The sequence below is a fragment of the Leishmania panamensis genome (assembly GCF_000755165.1).
Source record: "Leishmania panamensis strain MHOM/PA/94/PSC-1 chromosome 15 sequence".
NCBI classification, from domain to species: Eukaryota; Euglenozoa; class Kinetoplastea; order Trypanosomatida; family Trypanosomatidae; genus Leishmania; species Leishmania panamensis.
In genome coordinates, this window is record NC_025860.1 from 145321 (window position 1) to 162004 (window position 16684).

General features: G+C 59.9%; 5 protein-coding genes and 1 pseudogene across 5 annotated transcripts; all 6 read left to right on the top strand.

Annotated features, from left to right (window-relative positions):
* Window positions 1-843: 843 nt before the first annotated feature.
* LPMP_150420 (cytoplasmic l-asparaginase i-like protein) lies at window positions 844-2016 on the top strand (the record flags this gene model as incomplete). Its single annotated transcript, XM_010699116.1, has 1 exon — window positions 844-2016. The coding sequence occupies one exon, from the start codon at window positions 844-846 to the stop codon at window positions 2014-2016; it is 1173 nt and encodes a 390-aa protein (XP_010697418.1).
* A 684-nt stretch (window positions 2017-2700) lies between these two features.
* On the top strand, window positions 2701-4686 carry LPMP_150430 (hypothetical protein; the record flags this gene model as incomplete). The annotated part of the gene is made up of 1 exon (XM_010699117.1): window positions 2701-4686. The coding sequence occupies one exon, from the start codon at window positions 2701-2703 to the stop codon at window positions 4684-4686; it is 1986 nt and encodes a 661-aa protein (XP_010697419.1).
* Window positions 4687-5416: 730 nt separating this feature from the next.
* On the top strand, window positions 5417-7507 carry LPMP_150440 (hypothetical protein; the record flags this gene model as incomplete). The annotated part of the gene is made up of 1 exon (XM_010699118.1): window positions 5417-7507. The coding sequence occupies one exon, from the start codon at window positions 5417-5419 to the stop codon at window positions 7505-7507; it is 2091 nt and encodes a 696-aa protein (XP_010697420.1).
* A 554-nt stretch (window positions 7508-8061) lies between these two features.
* On the top strand, window positions 8062-8478 carry LPMP_150450 (hypothetical protein; the record flags this gene model as incomplete). The annotated part of the gene is made up of 1 exon (XM_010699119.1): window positions 8062-8478. One exon carries the CDS (start codon window positions 8062-8064, stop codon window positions 8476-8478), a length of 417 nt encoding a protein of 138 aa, XP_010697421.1.
* A 934-nt stretch (window positions 8479-9412) lies between these two features.
* Window positions 9413-10363, top strand: LPMP_150460 (hypothetical protein; the record flags this gene model as incomplete). Its single annotated transcript, XM_010699120.1, has 1 exon — window positions 9413-10363. One exon carries the CDS (start codon window positions 9413-9415, stop codon window positions 10361-10363), a length of 951 nt encoding a protein of 316 aa, XP_010697422.1.
* A 4258-nt stretch (window positions 10364-14621) lies between these two features.
* LPMP_150470 lies at window positions 14622-16682 on the top strand (annotated as a pseudogene).
* The last annotated feature ends 2 nt before the right edge of the window (window positions 16683-16684 follow it).

The window sequence follows — 16684 nt, forward strand, 5'->3', positions numbered from 1 at the left end:
TGTCAGCGAGCGAGTGCGCATGTGCTTGGCACTGTCTATCTCACTTGCTGGGCCGCCTCCCCTTCCGTCTCCCTCTCGCGATGCCGCGTGGCTGTGCTGATGCATTCTTTTCGACCTTACGTCGCTTTCTTGTCTTCTTTTCATTTTTTTCGTTAGCGCCTTGTACGCCTCTCCCGTGATGAACAAAACGTGTCGGGTGGACTCCGCCGCTGTACGTGTGCGTACTTGCGTGTCAGAGTGCCTTCGCGAGCAGAACTGACGAGAAAAAGGAGATGCCCGCCGCAGCAGCAACAACAACAACAGTGGCATCTGCACGTCAACTCCACGCTGCCTCTCTCTCTCTGCGGTGCTCTTCAAAAGGAGAGGCAGACGCACGTACGCACCCAGGCGTGAATGTGTCTGCCTTCGACTCGGCGGACACAGGCTGCGTGCTCGTATTGATGTGTGTGCCATACGCACGCACCTCTCCCCCATCCGTCTCACCGCTGCTTCTCACCCTCTCTTTTCTTCGATCCCCACGCCCATTCTCCATCCTCCCTTTGCCTCCTTCCCTTCCCGTCGGCGCTTCTCCTCTCTCCTCTGCGCAAGGGCCCAGTACACGTAGACCCGAGCATTACGTACTGATCAGCTCCCCCTTCCTCCCTCTGCAAGAGCAAGAGAGAAGAGAGACGGGTACGGATCCAACTCAGCGTGCACCTACGCAACTAAAGGCACGAGAGAAGAACCTGCAGGCCTCTTGCGAATCATCACGTGTCGACTTCAGCCATCGCGCAAACGACTTCGCTGGGGCACACAACAACATCACGGTCTTCCTCGGCACCGTCTCTCGTCTCAGCGGCAGCAATGTCGGTCGCTTCGGCAATGCCGTTGTCGTTCCCGCGTTCAGTCGCGGGCACACGTCGCATACTCGTCTTGTATCTAGGGGGCACTATTGGCATGAAGAAGAACGCCGAAGGCGCGTTGGAGCCTGCCGCCGGCTACCTCACGGAGGAAATGCGCAAGATGCCAGAGCTGCGGGAGAGCACCGAGATCGCGCCGTTCGACATCATTGAATACGACGAGCTACTGGACAGCAGCGACATGGGCGCCGCCAATTACTGCCGCATCGCCGCAGATCTTCAGGTGCACTGCGATGCGTACGATGGTTTCCTCATTGCGCACGGCACTGATACGATGCACTACACCGCGAGCGCTCTCTCTTTTCTTCTCTGCAACCTTGACAAGCCGGTGATCGTGACGGGGGCAATGGTGCCCCTGGCGGAGCCGTACAACGATGCGCGCCGCAACGTGGTGATCAGCATGATGCTCGCCTCCAACCCGAAGATCTGCGAGGTGTGCATATTTTTCAACGATAGCCTGTTGCGTGGAAACCGGTGCGACAAGGTGCACCACACATATGGGGCCTTCCGCTCCCTCAACTACCCCCCGCTGGGCGTTGTGGAGGCGACACAGTTCGTGTTGAAGGAGGAGCATCTCCTCCCACAACCGATGGGGGCCATGAAGATTATGTCGGACATGCGGGGACGCGTGGGCTGCTACCTGATCGACCCCGAGGCTGATGTAGACACCCTCATCACTTTACTGGAGCAGAAGCGGCCGAGGTCGTCTCTCGGCACCCACACCATCACGGCTGCGTCCTCGATGGACGACGGCGGCGACGACACGTTACAGCCCCTGCTGGATGCTGTGCTGCTATCGCTCAACGGTGTCGGTAGCGTGAAGGGCGTTGTGGCGCAGCAGCTGCAGCGAATCGCCGCTGTTGCCCACAAGTGTAATATCGTTGTCTGCGCTGTGGATCGTGATATCAGTGGCACACTGAACCCATCCGAGGTACAGCGTCTACAGGCCATCTCACCCGATATTGTGTACCTCAACGACATGTGCATTGCCGCTGCGGAGGTGAAGCTCATGTACCTCTTCGGCAAAGGGCTTAGCCCTGCGAAGGTAGCGGACGCCATGACACAAAATATTCGAGGCGAGATCACTCCGCTGTTTCAAGCGCATGCAAGGCTGTGAAGACTGGTTGAAGGGAGAGAGGGAAGAGGCAAGGCACGAGACTGAGGGTGGACTCCGCAGTCATCTCTGCGCCTCTCTCCCTGTGAGCCGCAGACGCGCACTGGCAGGCAATCGGAAGGCGAAAGTCCTGTATGCATGTGTATTCGCCTGTGAGGGGGAGGAATCATGCAAGATCTGCCCACGTGCCTTGCGCCGCTGCTGAGTGACAGACTGTCGCCCACCCCCTCCTCTTGCTTCTCTTCCCGAGCCGCTACCCTGGGCCTCTTCTGTCGATCTCGTAAATCCTCCGAGCGAAGAAGTATACACACACACACACCCTCTCATGCATATTCACACGCAGGCCTCCCCCAACAGCCTCTCTTTGCTCGCGTGGCATGCGAAGCACCTCTGTGCTCCCCCCCTTTCCCTCTCCTGGCTCTTCTGAGCAGGGCCACCACCACCACCCCTCCCCTCTTCCAGCAGCCACGCAAGTATGATTACATTGATGAGTACCGCCAACTGTTCAACCTGACCACCTTCTCTCTCGCTAAAACCCAAAACGCTCCACTGCCGTCAGCGTGGTAGCATCCCAGTGCAGCCACACGCCCGCGCATACGCCTCAATCCCTCTCTTTATCAGCTCCTCGTCTCGTCTTTACGCACCGGTTCGCTGCAGTTGCGTTCCCGCCATCACCTGTGAGCGAACATGAGGCATGAATTTCGCTCTCTCTTTCTCCCTCTCGCGGCAGAGGAGCGGGCCGTCTTTGTGGATTTCTTCCCGCTTCTTCTGGACTCGCTCACCTCAATCCAGAGCGCCGCGGCAGCCGCGGCAGGCGAACATCCATCGCGGTCGACGGCTGCAACAGCTCCGGAGATAACTAGCTCCGCTGGGGAAGCTTCTCCCTGCTGCTTCGCGGAGGCTGGAAAGCACCTCCAGGGTGTGCGCGGCCTCGCAACGGACCTGCAGAATCAGTGCGGTGTACCCTTACGTTCTCTTGTGTTCGCTGTTGGCAGCGCCAGGGCCGATGCGGTCATCGTTGTCCTGCGCAGGGGCCACGTTGTGCTGTACGGGCTTGATCAAGTGCACACACCACCTTACGAGAAATACCGCATGCGGCCCCTCCCCACTACTCAGCAGCTCATGGCGGCGCGCGAAACTGCCCGCAGCAGCGGCAACATCGCCGTCTCTGACAGCGCTGGCAACGGAGGGGCAGAAGCGACCTGTGCCGCTCTCCTGCCGCTGCACATCGCCTACTGCTGCCGAATTCCCCTGTCCGCGTCCTTCAGCTCCGCCACGGTACCAGCTGATGGAACGCACCGCAGCGGCTCGCGGGAGAAGGACGAGGACTTTGTGTACCTCCGCGGCATTGTGGGCAACAGCGATGGTCGTGTCAGCCTCTTCTCCGACACATCCTACACGATGAGCTTTGCGGCGCACGAAACCCCAGTCGCGCGGGTGGACGCGGTGCTGCTGCCACCCTGTACACTGGATGAGGACGCCTCTATGAATCCTGGCCCCACAACCTCAACACATCGCGCCAGCAGCACTGGCGCGGGCGCCAATACAAACGCGGCAGCTTCAGGTGAGCCGATGTTCTCTACGTCACTGCAGCGGCAAGAGCGCTTGACGCGTGCCACACAGCGTCTTGGCCTTGTTACCAGCGGCAGCGACGGTGTCGTGTTCCTCTGGCGGCGCCTGGGGGACTCGATGAGCCCGATCGTTATAGTGCGTCCCTCCCTCTTCTCGAGGCACGTTGCCTACGCCGTGCACCACCCATCCGCCCTCTCGGTGCTGCTGTCGGCGCGGGCGTCACTTTCCCCGCCCGAGGCCGCGATTGATGCCGAGCTCTCTTGCCCGCCATCGTGCCTGCTCCACGCAGCGGCCTCTGTCAGCCGTACGCTGCGTGTTCGCCAGCTCGCCTCACTCGCCCCAAAGGCCACGCGCACGACCCTGTCCTCCACCGCACGTCGCGAGTCTGTTGAAGAAGTAGCCCCAACCTCAATGAGTGTCACGCTGCCGGGCTCGTGGCCGGCGACAGTGACAGCGATCGCCACACATCACAGCGTCACCCTCGTCGCCATGGGGGCATCCCTGTTCTCTCTTGTCCACATGGACGCACGCTCTTCTACGTGCGTGTGGAAGTCGGACGACATCATCACGCAGCTCATCCTTCGTGACTCCGTGGCGCTGGCCGTGTGTGCTCGCAGCGGCGCTGTGCACGTGCTCACCATTCACCCCACCACCGGGAAAGCCGTACACCAGCGCGCCTACAACAGCTATAAAAGTCGCGTCATTCACCACACAAGCCTGCATGCGGCGTCGCTCCTCATGTCGATTGTTGACGTGTGTGGATCAGCGGAGATCGTCCAGCTGCCCGCGGATGTGCTGATGCCAAGCGAAGTGCGACCGCTTGGTGACGACTACACAGGCGACAACGCGGCACACGTGAACCTGCTCGCCTCAATGGCGGCTCTGCGGGCGAAGGTTTGCATTGAGGATATTCAGAGCGGCAGCCACGGTGGTGCCAGCGAGAGTGGTGCAGCGAACAGGCTGGAGATGACCGGAAGCACCTCCTTCATGCACGAGGCAAGCACCGCATTCGATCAGCTCAACGAACGGCTACTACTCGCTCGCTACGCGGTGCCGGAAGAGTGCGACCAATTTATGGCTGCAAACGCACACGTCTTTTGATGGCGACGTGCATGACATACTCGTACAGCTGCGGAATCGAAGTGGACATGGCCCTGGTGCCAACGCAGCCTGGTCTCTGCACACACGCACACTGGCATCCAGCCGTGTTGCCGCCGCCGCCCGTTTCCAACCATTTTTACTTCCCCGCCCATCGTCCGTCCCCCCTCTGCGCCGGTGTACTTCTCCATACAAATTTATCTCGCTTCTTTTTCTGCTGGTGTTCTGTACAGCCCTCCCCCCTCCCCTCTCACCGCCAACTTTGAACTGAAACAGCCACGTCGGCGCGTTACTCGAGCGGTGCCCACACACACCATACACGCAGACTTCAGCACCTCGTTGCTCCTTCCGCCTCCCACCGCCACTTACCCCTCTCTCTCTCTCTCTGCGCTGTGCCAGTCACCTGCACACATCGCCCCCTCTCCTCCTCTCTCCCCTCTTCCACTTCCGCCGCACGCACACACGTGTAGGGGCGCCCTTAAAAATCTCTTCAACTAGTAAACCCCCCTCCCACATAGCAAACAGGAAAGAGAACAACTCGCCGCCGTACACAAGAGCGAGGGAGAGGCCCAACGCAGAAGAGCGCACGGCGACGCCCGCGTCTGCGTGTTTTTTTCCGCGTTTCCATCGTCTGCGGGACTTGGTGCTCGCCGACTCTTTTCTCACCTCCGCCCCCCCCCCCCCGCGCGCGCACGTGCGCGACTTGGAAAGAGAGCGAGCGAGAGGGGAAGGGATGCTGCGGCGTAGCCGTGTTGCGCTCGCCCCGAGTATCCCGCGGAGCGTCTGGGACCCAGCACAGCATAATGATCACTGGGTGGACAGCTACAGCACCAGCATCGCAGACCGCCGGCACTGGCCAGCGAAGAAGTGGTCCATCGGCCTCGAGCCACGCACCCCCCGCGACTGGTTGCGGTTTTCTTATCGAAACCTCGCCTACGCCTACAACGGGGCGCTGCGCGCCTGCGCAACGTTTCCTGAGATGCTCATCTACTACAAGGAGATGAAGCAGCGCGGGGTCAAGGTAGACATGGACACACTGAACGCGGTGCTCTCGCGCGCCGCGCGGTACGAGCACATCCAAGTCGATGACGTGTTCCTCCTCTTTGACGAACTCACCGCCCTCGGCGCCCGCCCTGATATTGCGTCCGTCGAGACGCTCCACACGGTGCTCGAGCACGCCGCGCACCAGCCACCGGAGTGGCGTGAGACACGCCGTCGTCAGCTTGTGGAGCTGTACCAGCACCTCGCGCTGGAGGAGATCGAGCGTCTCGCCCCGTATCACGTCGATGCATTGCTGTCTGCGCAGATAGCGCGCCTGCGAGGAAACCTCAAGCAACTCAGCGCGAGTCTCAGTCCATCCGTGTACCGGCGCTACTTCGCGGTCATCGACCTTGGGGAGACACTCATCCAGGAAGTCCACAACTTCCTGTGGGAGTATGTCGGCGCCGACCACGCTGCAATGGATGTGCCGTCGCTGCAGCTCCGCATCCCCTTCGTGGCCTCCGTGATGAAGCGCCCGCCGGCGACGGCTGACCCGACCCAGGTGAAAGCAACCGACTTCGAAGACACAGACGTGTGTAGTGTGCTGCTGGCTGCGGTGGAGCGCTGCGTCGACGGAAACTTCCACGACAACCGGCCTGTGTCGGAGCGGCGCATGTACCTCGCCTTATTGACCATGCTCACCTCCAGTGGCGTCCTCTACTCAGCCGATCTCATAGCGCAGATGATGGATATTGTGAAGTACTCGCGCGACGATCGTGGACGTGACCGCGACGCCCAGCGGCTGCTGCGGTACGCCCTGCGCGGGTCCTCGGCCTCCAACGACGCCGCTTACCGCGAGCTGTGGCGGGCTGTGGCCCCGGCTGTGGATGCGCGGGTGGTGGGACGGTACCTGGCAAGTCGGGACCCGTGGTCGCCGGTGCACATTTGCTTTGATCGAAGCTTTCAATTTCGAGCGTTTCCTCCGCTGCAGCTGAGCGCCAAGAACTCAAGCAGCAGCAACAGCACTGCCTCCCCAGCAGCAGTAGCGGCGTCGACGGCCGCCGAGGCAGACAGCTCCTCCACCGCTGCGTCGGTCGCCGAACGGAAAGAGGCGTTCGAAGGCGAGGGCATCGACGTGCTCCCCCGGACTGTCACCACCAAGACGGCGGAGGCGCTGCAGCAACGCTGGGACGATGTGCGTAGACTGATCGACGTCACGGACGTCCTCAAGCAGGCGGGGGGTCTGGCAACCACAACGGCCGGCACCAAAGCGCCAACGCAGGAGATGGCGCAGCAAGCGATGGAGGTCTTCACCGGTGCGGCAGCGTTCCTGCGTGGGGTGGCCACGGGTTGCCGCTACGGTGAGTTGGAAGACGCGCTAGCTATTCAAGCAGTGGGAGATGGGCAGCATCAGCAGCAGCACCACACGTCGCGTGCAGTATCGCGTGGAGGAACAGCAGTCCCAGCAGATGCCGCGCACAACAGCAGCGGTAAGGCGAGCGCAATGTTGTTCGCCAGTGACCTCAACTTTGATGTCTGGCAGCGACTACTACAGTGCGTCCAGCAACTGCTCCAGGACATGGAGCAGTTCATGGCTCAGCAGTACGAGGTGCATGGCCTTCAGGTGGAGCCGGAGTTTGAGTGCTGGGAGGCTATGCTCGTGGTGCTGCGTTGCATCTTGGACTTCTGTCTTGTGCACACGCAGCAGTACGGTCGTGCAGCCGGTGGCGGCATGGCGGAGAATCTCTTTCAAGAGTCCGCGCAGCTGCGCGCACAGTTGGTGGAAGAGAGCCGAACCCGCTTCAACAGCCGCATGCGCATCTTGTGGCTGCAGGAGATCTAAGCTGTGCCGGTCTGTTCAGCCACGACTGTGGTGGTGGCGTGAGTGATTCCCGTTGACCTGTTTACCCGGGGGGCCACACACCCACACACACACACACACGCGCGGAGAACGAGGGCATCTGCGAGTGCATTTGATTATGTCAACCCACGCACGTGTAACGACTCACCTACTTCTCGCTGCCTTTGCAAATCTCTCCGCAGTGCTGCACACCGGACTGCTGAGCACGCTGCATCGTGCCTCTCCCTTGCACTGTCGACACGGCTCAACCCCCTTCACTTCGCCCAGACCTCTGCACAGCGCCACGTCGAGAGAGAGAAAGGTGCAAGACGAAGAGCTGGCAGCAATGTGCGCGTGTACAGGCTCGCCCTTACATGCGTCTTCGGTGGAGGTACTCATGACCCTCTTTGCTCCCCCTCACCTCCTCCTCCCTTGTTTGCCTCTCCCCTCATACGGTCCGCTCAGTGAGGCTGTGTATTGTGGCTCGCACACACACACACACACGCCATCTCTCTTAGTGCAACCAACACACAATGAGCTCTGCCTCGCGTGTGCCGATGCGGTCGTCGGCCGCCAAAGGTGTCGCCAGGCCGCCATCGCCGTCGGCGCAGCAACCGACGCCTGGTGGTGTGCCGGGGACGGCGCTCTCCCCCTTCGGCCCCAACGGCCCGGACATTACCCAAGTAATGCGCTACCTTCCCACCATCATGAAGGCCGCAAGTCAGATCCCTGGTATCCTTGTCGGGTTCCTCGTGACAGTGCTGTACATGCTCGTGGTGGTGAGCCGAAAAGGCTTCACCGAGACGGTGTCGCCGGTCGCCGGCTTCCATATGTTCGTTTTTTTCCTGCTTCGTGAGCTAATCGAGCCGTGGCAACAAGGACAGGCGCGCGCGGGTGTGGCACGTGCGCGCGAGGCACAGCGGCGCTCCTTCACGACGGACATCGCGATGCAGTATCGTGAGAAGCTCGACTGATCAATCGAGCAAGCGCGTGCGTGTGTGCTGACTTGGCTGCGGATCGTCTTGAGTGTGTGTTCGTGCGCTATGCCTGTACGCTCAGGAAGAAGTGCTTAGCGCATATGGGCCCCATGGATCCCTATCAAAGGCGCCGCCGCCTCCTCCTCCTCTCCCATCTCTGTTCTGCCTCTTCCCTCATGGCAAACGCGCCTTGCCCACTTGTAGAGGGGCTCTCTGCTGTGCTCTTCCGGCCGCGGCGAACGGGTATGTGTTAAGGGGGGGACGACTGGCGCTCCTTCAGGTGAGGGAGGAAGTTAGCCGAGTTTTACTACATTTTCTGTGAGTTTAAGCGAGTCTACCTTCCTCCCCCCTCTACGACCAGCCCCCAACCCCATCCTGCCACCGGGTGTGCCCTGATCGAGAAGAGAGCGACTGAGCTCCGCACCTTCGTAGACGCCGTTAAAAGGGCAAGCAGCGACTCCGTGCGGACTGTAATAGAAAAGTGGACTCCCCTCCCCACCACCAACACCAGACCTGGCCACGCCCAGCTCTGGTGTTGGTGGCATCGCCCCATAATAGGTCGGGGAATGGTATGGAGCCCCTCAACTCACGCATCACCCTCTTCTCCTTTCTCTCTCTTTCATCCCTGATCTCACGCAAGCGAGGCCCGGGAGTATTCATCTACTCACCCTGCCTCACAGTACGCTCGCTTGCTACTGCATCCTAACTGAGCTACTTTCTACTCGCGCACCGACGCTCCTGCACGGCACTATTGCTCTCGTGAGTGCCACTTCTCGTGTATCTCTGGCCCTGCTCTGCTCTGTCGTGCGTGATTGGCCTGTTAAGTACGCCCACCCACTCACGCACACGCACATGCACATACCGATAGCGACTCACTTTCTGCTCTATCCTTGCCTCCCCCCCCCCCTCCTTCTCTCCTCAGCAAGGCAGAATGAACTTGTACACATCAGACGGGCTGCTGGTGAGTGGGGGCACCGACACAGGTGGTCTCTCGGTGGAGCAGGGGCAACGGCTACTCTCCATCTATCGACTCTTCCTTCAACTGCACCACGCTGGCACCGGTGCCATGCGCATTAAGGACATGCTCAAGCCTGGGATGACAGACTCGGTCAGCGAGCACGGGAGCGCAGGTGGCGGTGGGGACAAGAACGCCGATCGACGCGGTGGCTATGGTACGGTAAACCCCAACTGGGGCTCCATAGCTCCATCCATGCCGGAAAGCCCGGCGTACACGGGCAGCATCGCCGTCGTCTCCAGCGGCACCCCATACCCCATCTTTCTCCTGTCGTCCAACGCGCTCCCACAAACTCATCGACTTCGCGGGTTTGCCTCTGCAGCGGCACCGCAGCAGCACCAGGCCGCAACCGCAGCCACAAAGAACAACAACCGCAGCGCGAATGGGTGTGAGGAAATCGCCCTGCGATGGGGTCTGCTGACGAAGCAGAACCCTTCATGCTCCGCTGCGACGGCAGGGGCGAGCGCTGCTGTAGGTGCTGTTACTGGGGCCCCTGCAAATGCGCTGACCTCCACGACAGCATCGGTGGACGTCACCGCAGCTACCGAGATGACCGCAGAAATAGGGCCCGATTCGCCAGTGGATAAGAGGGGTGCCGCCGGTGCACATCACATCTCGATGGCGAACACGACGTCTCCTTGCAGTGCGACGCCAGCGGCGTCGGCAGCTGCCCCCCCGGCACGCACCTCAGCCCTCGCACTGAGCGCGTACCCATCTGGGTGGACGGCGGCAGAGCTGCAGGTGCACACGACGAAGCAGGTTATGGTGTGCACCGCCACCGAGCTGTCACTCGACCTGGACGAAGGTGTCGAGGACGGCAATGCACCGCTGCTTTTCTGCTGCTCAGTGCAGCCCACCTCGGCTTAGCCACCGGTCAGCAGGAGCGTGGGTGCGTGTGTGTGTGTGTGTGTGTGTGGGTCGTCAACAGCGTGAGCCCTCCTATGCCCTCTTTCTCTCTTCGAGTGCTCGTGCGGCTACTGCACAGCATGCACTACGTCACCGTTTTATTGCGACTCTCTCTCTCTATTTATCCTCTGTTCATTTTCCATTGGCTTCTTGTGGCGCTCCACTTGTGTGTGGAGGGGTGTTTTGGTGTAGTGCTTCGCGATGTGCGCTATTTGTTCTCCTTTGTTCTCCTAACTGTGTGTCCGTGCTTGGCTGTGCTTATGAGTAGAACTCACCCTTGGCAAGAAGAAAATCCCCCCCCTCAACAGCAGGGGGCCGCCTCAACCCTCAGCACGCGTGTGCGTGTCAGTGCGCCGCACTGACACGCACACGCACACACACACACCTGCACATAACCCCATGTATGCCCACCTCTCTCTTCTCTCTCTTCCCCCCCCCCACCACCACCTCACACTTTATCTAATGACTTGCCCCTTCCTCTCTTTCCCTGCCTGCGTCTCTCTCCGCCTCCTCCCCCCCTTTCTTCACCGATTTCCACACGCACGTGCACGTGCGCCCTCCTACACAACATGCCTACACGGGGGTGTATGACAGTTTTTACGCTCAACGTGTTGTTTCAGCCCCCTTGTGTAGTACCCCCACTCCCCTTCTCGCCCACGCCGACGCACCCGCTTGCACACCGGCACCTTTTCCCTCTCCCCCCTGTTTCTCCTCGCCCGCCTCCTCGCCACACGCTCTCTACTCTGTTCTTCACCCCCTCCCCCCCCCCCACTCTCTCTCCCTCTCCCCTCAGCAGAGAAGCGGGCAGAAAGCGAAAAACGCACACGCACAGACATACGCGGTCTCCTATTCGTTGCGTGAGTGTGTGTGTGTGTGTGTGCGTGTGCCGAGTATGGGCCCCTGTGCCCTCCCGGCTCTCTCTCTCTCCCTAAGGCTGCCATTTGTAAGCCGCCGCTGTGCGATTCGTCGGTGAAGGTGACTCCTGCAGCTCACTTCTATCAACTGCCACCCCTTCGGGCTCCCCCCCCCCCCTGCATGGGTGCATCGTGTGGATGTGTTTCGTGGCTCGCTGGGTGGTTGACTTTTTCATCTTGTAGAGACTGTAGGATTTTGACGCGACTCTGTCAGGGTGTCACTGTGTGTGTGTGTGTGCGTGTGTGTGTGCATTTTTTTTTCTCTGTCGGTCGCCTTCCCACCTCCCTCCTCTATTACCGTCCGCCAGACTTTGACCCATCGGCTCCTCTCTCACCATCTCCTCGTCCGCTCTACGTCAGCCGCTCCCTCCCTCCCCAGTCACATCATCACAGCAGAGACACACACAGAACAACGAGACACAGCCGAGGGACGAGTGAAGCGCACGGCTGACCGCGCCCTCTCGACTCCAAAAGCGTGTGAGAACGAAATACGCAGGGATATAGCGTGAAAAGGGGGTGAAAAGGAACAGGCTCCCCTCAGCCCTGCCCCTCCTCGTCATCTCGTTCTCTGAGTCTCTCCCCCTCCTTCCCTGACTCCCCCCGCTGTCGATCCAGTAGAGGGAGAAGCGAACGAAAGAGAGAGAGAGAGAGAGAGAGAGAGTAGGCCATCGCAGAAGCCAAGGAGCGGAAAGCGAGAGTAAGCGTCAGTGTCACGCAGTACTTACTCGAGAAGACGCAGGGGGATATTCTCAAGCGCACCCGCTGCAGCAGCGAGTGCACGTGCCCTCCACCACACACCCACACCGTCCCCCTCTTCATCCCAATCACGAGCGCCAAGGAAAAAAACGAAAGTGGAAGAACGAACAAAACAACAAAGTGATTGGGAACGGTCTGAACCCATACGCGCGCGCCCCTTCCCCGAGCTCCCTCTCTCTCTCCCTCTCTCCCTCTCTCGCAGTCGCTGTCGCTTGACTCCTGTGTGTGTGTGTGTGGGAAGGCGGCGTCTGTGTGCCTCTCTTGTTTTTTCCTCATCCCCTCTTGCTGGTTTCCTGTTGCACCTTCTTTCGCTATCCGTCATTATCTCTTTTCTCTGTTTCTCTCCAGGTGTGCGTGTGTGTGTGTGTGTATCTCTCTGAAGGACGCTAAACGTACTGTTGGCCTCCACCCCCTCACTGCACCCCCCCCCTCACTCCTCACGCATTGAGCACACCTTGTCCCGTCTATCCTCTTCCCCTCCACACGACTCTTCTCTCTCTTCCCTTCTCTACTTGTGTTTTCCTTTGCTTCACTGTGTGGACATCCCCCCTGTGCTTGTCCCCCCTGCGCTGCTGTGCACAGATCTTCTTGCTTTGCCTCTTTTTGGGTGACCCTCGCCTCCATCCCCGCCTCTGAGTTGTTCTCCTGCGTGTGTGTGTGTGTGTGGGCGTGTGCTCTCCTTGACTGCTGCCAGTGCTACCCTTTTGGTGTTGAGGCGTGCCCTCACACGAAGGTTCATCTCTCCGCGCCTGCGCATCTGTCCGTAGCTACTGTCCTACACACACTCGTACACTCCCACCCCCACCTCCCACCGCCACGCACACGCGTATTCGCTGTCAGCGCCCCTTTTTCTCCCTGGGGTTTTTTTTTTTGCGTATTTCTAGTTTTGGTTGTCGCCCGCCGTGTTGCCCCTCGTGTCTGCGTCTCTCTCCGTGCACCTCGGTGTGCCCTCTCTCTCTTTCCCTCCCTCCTTCCCTCTCCCCGTCTCTTGTAGAGCTGGTCCTCACTGCTTGAAGGCTGTCGCCAGGGGTCTACCTGCGCTTGGGCATCACACCAAACTACTACGCTTTATTTCGTTGGTTTGCTTATCTGTATTCCTTTCCTCCGCATCCTTCCCCCACTGTAATCGAGCCCTTTTCTCTCTTCTCTACACCTGCCTCCTCCCCCTCCCCTCCCCTATTCTCGCATAGCTCTGCACGAAGACGCAACCACGTATACCCACATAGCCGCAGCTCTACACATACACGACAACAACGCAGACGTTGATCTAGGCTGGGGACTGGAGTTTGCTCGCTTCTCGTCCTGCGTCTCGTCGCCTGCCTGCTTCTCTTCGGTGTGCGTGTACGTCTCTCTCTCTCTTTCTCTCTCTCTCTCTCCTCGCTGCTCACGTGTACGTCTCTCTTTTCTCTGTTCATCCTCGACTGTGTTGACTGTGCCTGGTGTGGCCGTGGTGGTGCCCCCCCCCTTTTTTAGTGTTTACTGGTGTTTGTCTGCCTGTAGAAGGGCGCCCGCCGACGCCACGTCCGCGCATTGTCTTCAGAAGGCAAGAAAAGAAGAGGAAAGACGACATCCGCTCACTCGGCCCCACGCACGCGCACACGCCTCCACTCTCTCTCTCTCTCTCTGTTGTTTCTTCTTGCTTTCCTTTGGGCTCTTCCTTTTCGTATCTTTTCTCTCTTGCCCCCCCCCCTCCCTCCCACCGCCCTCGACACCATCCCTTTCAACTCTCGGTGTCTGTCGGCATCGCTTCGTGCTGCGGAGTTTTGTTGGCTTCTCTGTGTGTGTGTGTGCGTGTGTCGCTACGTGCAGGAGTGCCTCTTCCTGACTTGCACCCCTTCCCCTCTTCGTGGGTGGCTTTTGACTCTCCGACCGCCATCCCCCGGCCTCCTCCCTTCCGTCGCCTTTTTCTTCTTCTCTTCATCAAAACCCACACGCAGACACCCAACGTAGACGTTACCTGAGCCTCCTCCCCCTCCCCCAAAAGAAAAAAAGTGTGGTTGTGTGTGCATCTCTCTCTTTCTTTCTTTCTCTCTCTCTCTCTCCTCATTTACTGTCCACTCTGCCGCCACCGAGAGACGGTAGACGCGCGGGGGCACACATTGACACACACGGGGCCTCCCCGCACGAGCCTTGGGCACTTTTGTGTGTATAAAGTCGAACACGCACCAAGAAGGGTACTCCGGCTGTACTTTCCTGTCTCTCTGTGTCTGCCTGTCTGTCTCGCTCGCTCGCTCTCTCCACCACCACCCCGTGCAGACCCCTCCCTATTCGAGTCAGCGTCTCCTCTCCTCTGCTCGCTGCTGCTGTGGTTGTGGCTGCTCCGCCTATCGCGGGGGAGGTGGAGTGGTAGCTTGAGGGGATAACAACAACAACAAGCGAAGCTTTACATCGATCAGCGCCTTCTCTTTCTTCCCCCTCCTCCCTACCCGCAGCGTGCCTATCTGTGCGTCTGCTGCGTTGTGTCGGGGTGCTCAGTCGATCACTTTGTCAACCTCTTTTCTTATTCAAATTCCACTCCTGGGCTGGGATTCGTGTCTTTCCCTGGAGCAATGCAGGAACCGCTGTTGCTCTCCGGGGATCCGTCGTCGACAAGAGCGGCCCACAGCACCGCTGTGGCTGCGGCTGGTGCTAATGGGCACGCGACAGTACAACCTACGCTGCGCAGCACCACGGAAGGTTCTGGCACCGACGCAACCTCGCGCACGAGCGGCAGCTCCGCCGAGGTCCCGGCGTCCTCGATCCATATGGCTAGCCACAACAACCCTAACCCGGCACCCGTGCCGCATGCCCTGGAGTCTCGCACCGGTAGTGGGTCTCCGAGAGAAAATTCAGACAGTACTCCCAGGGAGGCGCTGGCATGCAGAAAGAGCACTGCCGAGCGTATGGAGCATCTCGTTGCCGTCGAGGACCGCCATCGCTTCCACCTCGAGTGCCTCGCGGAGGATGAGCTGGAGGACCTCTGTGACGTAATGATCTCGAGTGAGGACGATCTCCTACAATATGAGCTCCATCGCATCAACGCCGAGGAGCGAGGCTTCCTGCCCAGTAAAGGCGAGAACTACGCAGTCCCCGACCCGTTCCACGAAGACGAGGAAGACGTCGAGGCGCGGCTGCAGCGCAGGACAGCTGCCGCAGCAAGCCAGACAGGCGGCGGCTTCGCTGTTGCAGCTGAGCCAGATGAGGAGTTCGAGAGCTTCCATGACGCTGCTCCGTACGACGCGGCACTGCAGATTGAGCGATTGGTACAACCAGGGGAGTACAGTAGCAGTTGTGCTGCATGGCTCATGACCGACACCCTGCAGGTACTTGACATAACGAGCGTCTCAGCTGCACAGCTGAAAGTTGAATCTGCCTCACTGACGTACATGGGAGCAGGAAAGGACCGTGATGACGCAAGCTCAGCGGGCGGAAATGAGGACGACGACTCCGATGATGACGATGACACTCCGCTTCTGGCTCAACTGGGCACTCGCACAAATCGCTACAAGGCTGGGAGAGCACACAGAGCTGCCGAGCAAGAGGCTGGTGATGCTGCCGAGGGGCACGAGGACGGAGACAGCAACAGCGAGGAGCCGCTCGTGCAAAATACTACCCACGGGCCAAAGCGCCTTGTCGCCGTGGGCCTTCGACCTGCGGAGGACGGACGGCCACCGAGTGCTGAGCAGACGGATGCTGAGGACGAGCAGCTATCGCCGTCGTTCGAGTTTGGCCCGTCACGTGGTGCTGGTCGACCTTGCGGTGGCTGCCCTCCAGAGACCGGCGAGTGCGCTGAGGGGCACGAGGACGTAGGCAGCAGCAGTGAGGAGCCGCTCGTGCAGAACGCTACCCGTGAGCCAACGTTCTCTGCTGGCCGTGCACGGGTCACTCACATGGCGGAGGCCAGTTGTGCTGATGGTGAAGACGAGGAGGCCCCACTGACTCCAGGCGCTACTCAAAGGTCGCAGCGCATTGTGGGGCCTCTACTAAGTAACCGAGGAGCGCCAGCTGCGTTAGACGAGATAGCATTGATGTCAGGTGAGATGGAAAATGGAGATCACGATAGCGGCACTGTCCTCTACGCAGCAAGTCACCTCTCTTCAGCTCGCTTGTATGAGCGCCAGATGAGTATGCGCGATACTGTGCAGGGCGGCGGTGCACGCATGTCATCACTGCTGTGTTCCTCCAGCTACTTGCTCACAGGCAGCCGTATGGAGTTGGAGGGAGGCGCTGCACAGGAATTTACAGGCGTGGGTGCAGCACAGACACATCGTGCTCGCAGACTCGGGCTTTCAAAAGACTTCACCCGCGCCCAGAGCGACTATGTGGCGCTGCGCAAGCGACACACCTCCAGCGCGCGCGCTGATCTCACGGCCAGTGTAGAGACCATTCGACGACCCTCTACAACACCTATTGGGGACAACGGCGACGACACCACCCACACGGGAGAAGATGTCATCGCTGCCGCACGCAGTGCAAGGGCGGCGCGTGTCTTACGCCTTCGCCGTGAGAAGGAGTTCGTTGAACGGGAACGTGCTGACTATGCCCCAATTATGTCGGCGTATTCTCCAGCGTCTCCGCTACCCATGCGCGCAGACGACGAAAAGGAGGAAACACTCGATATAGCCGCCATTCA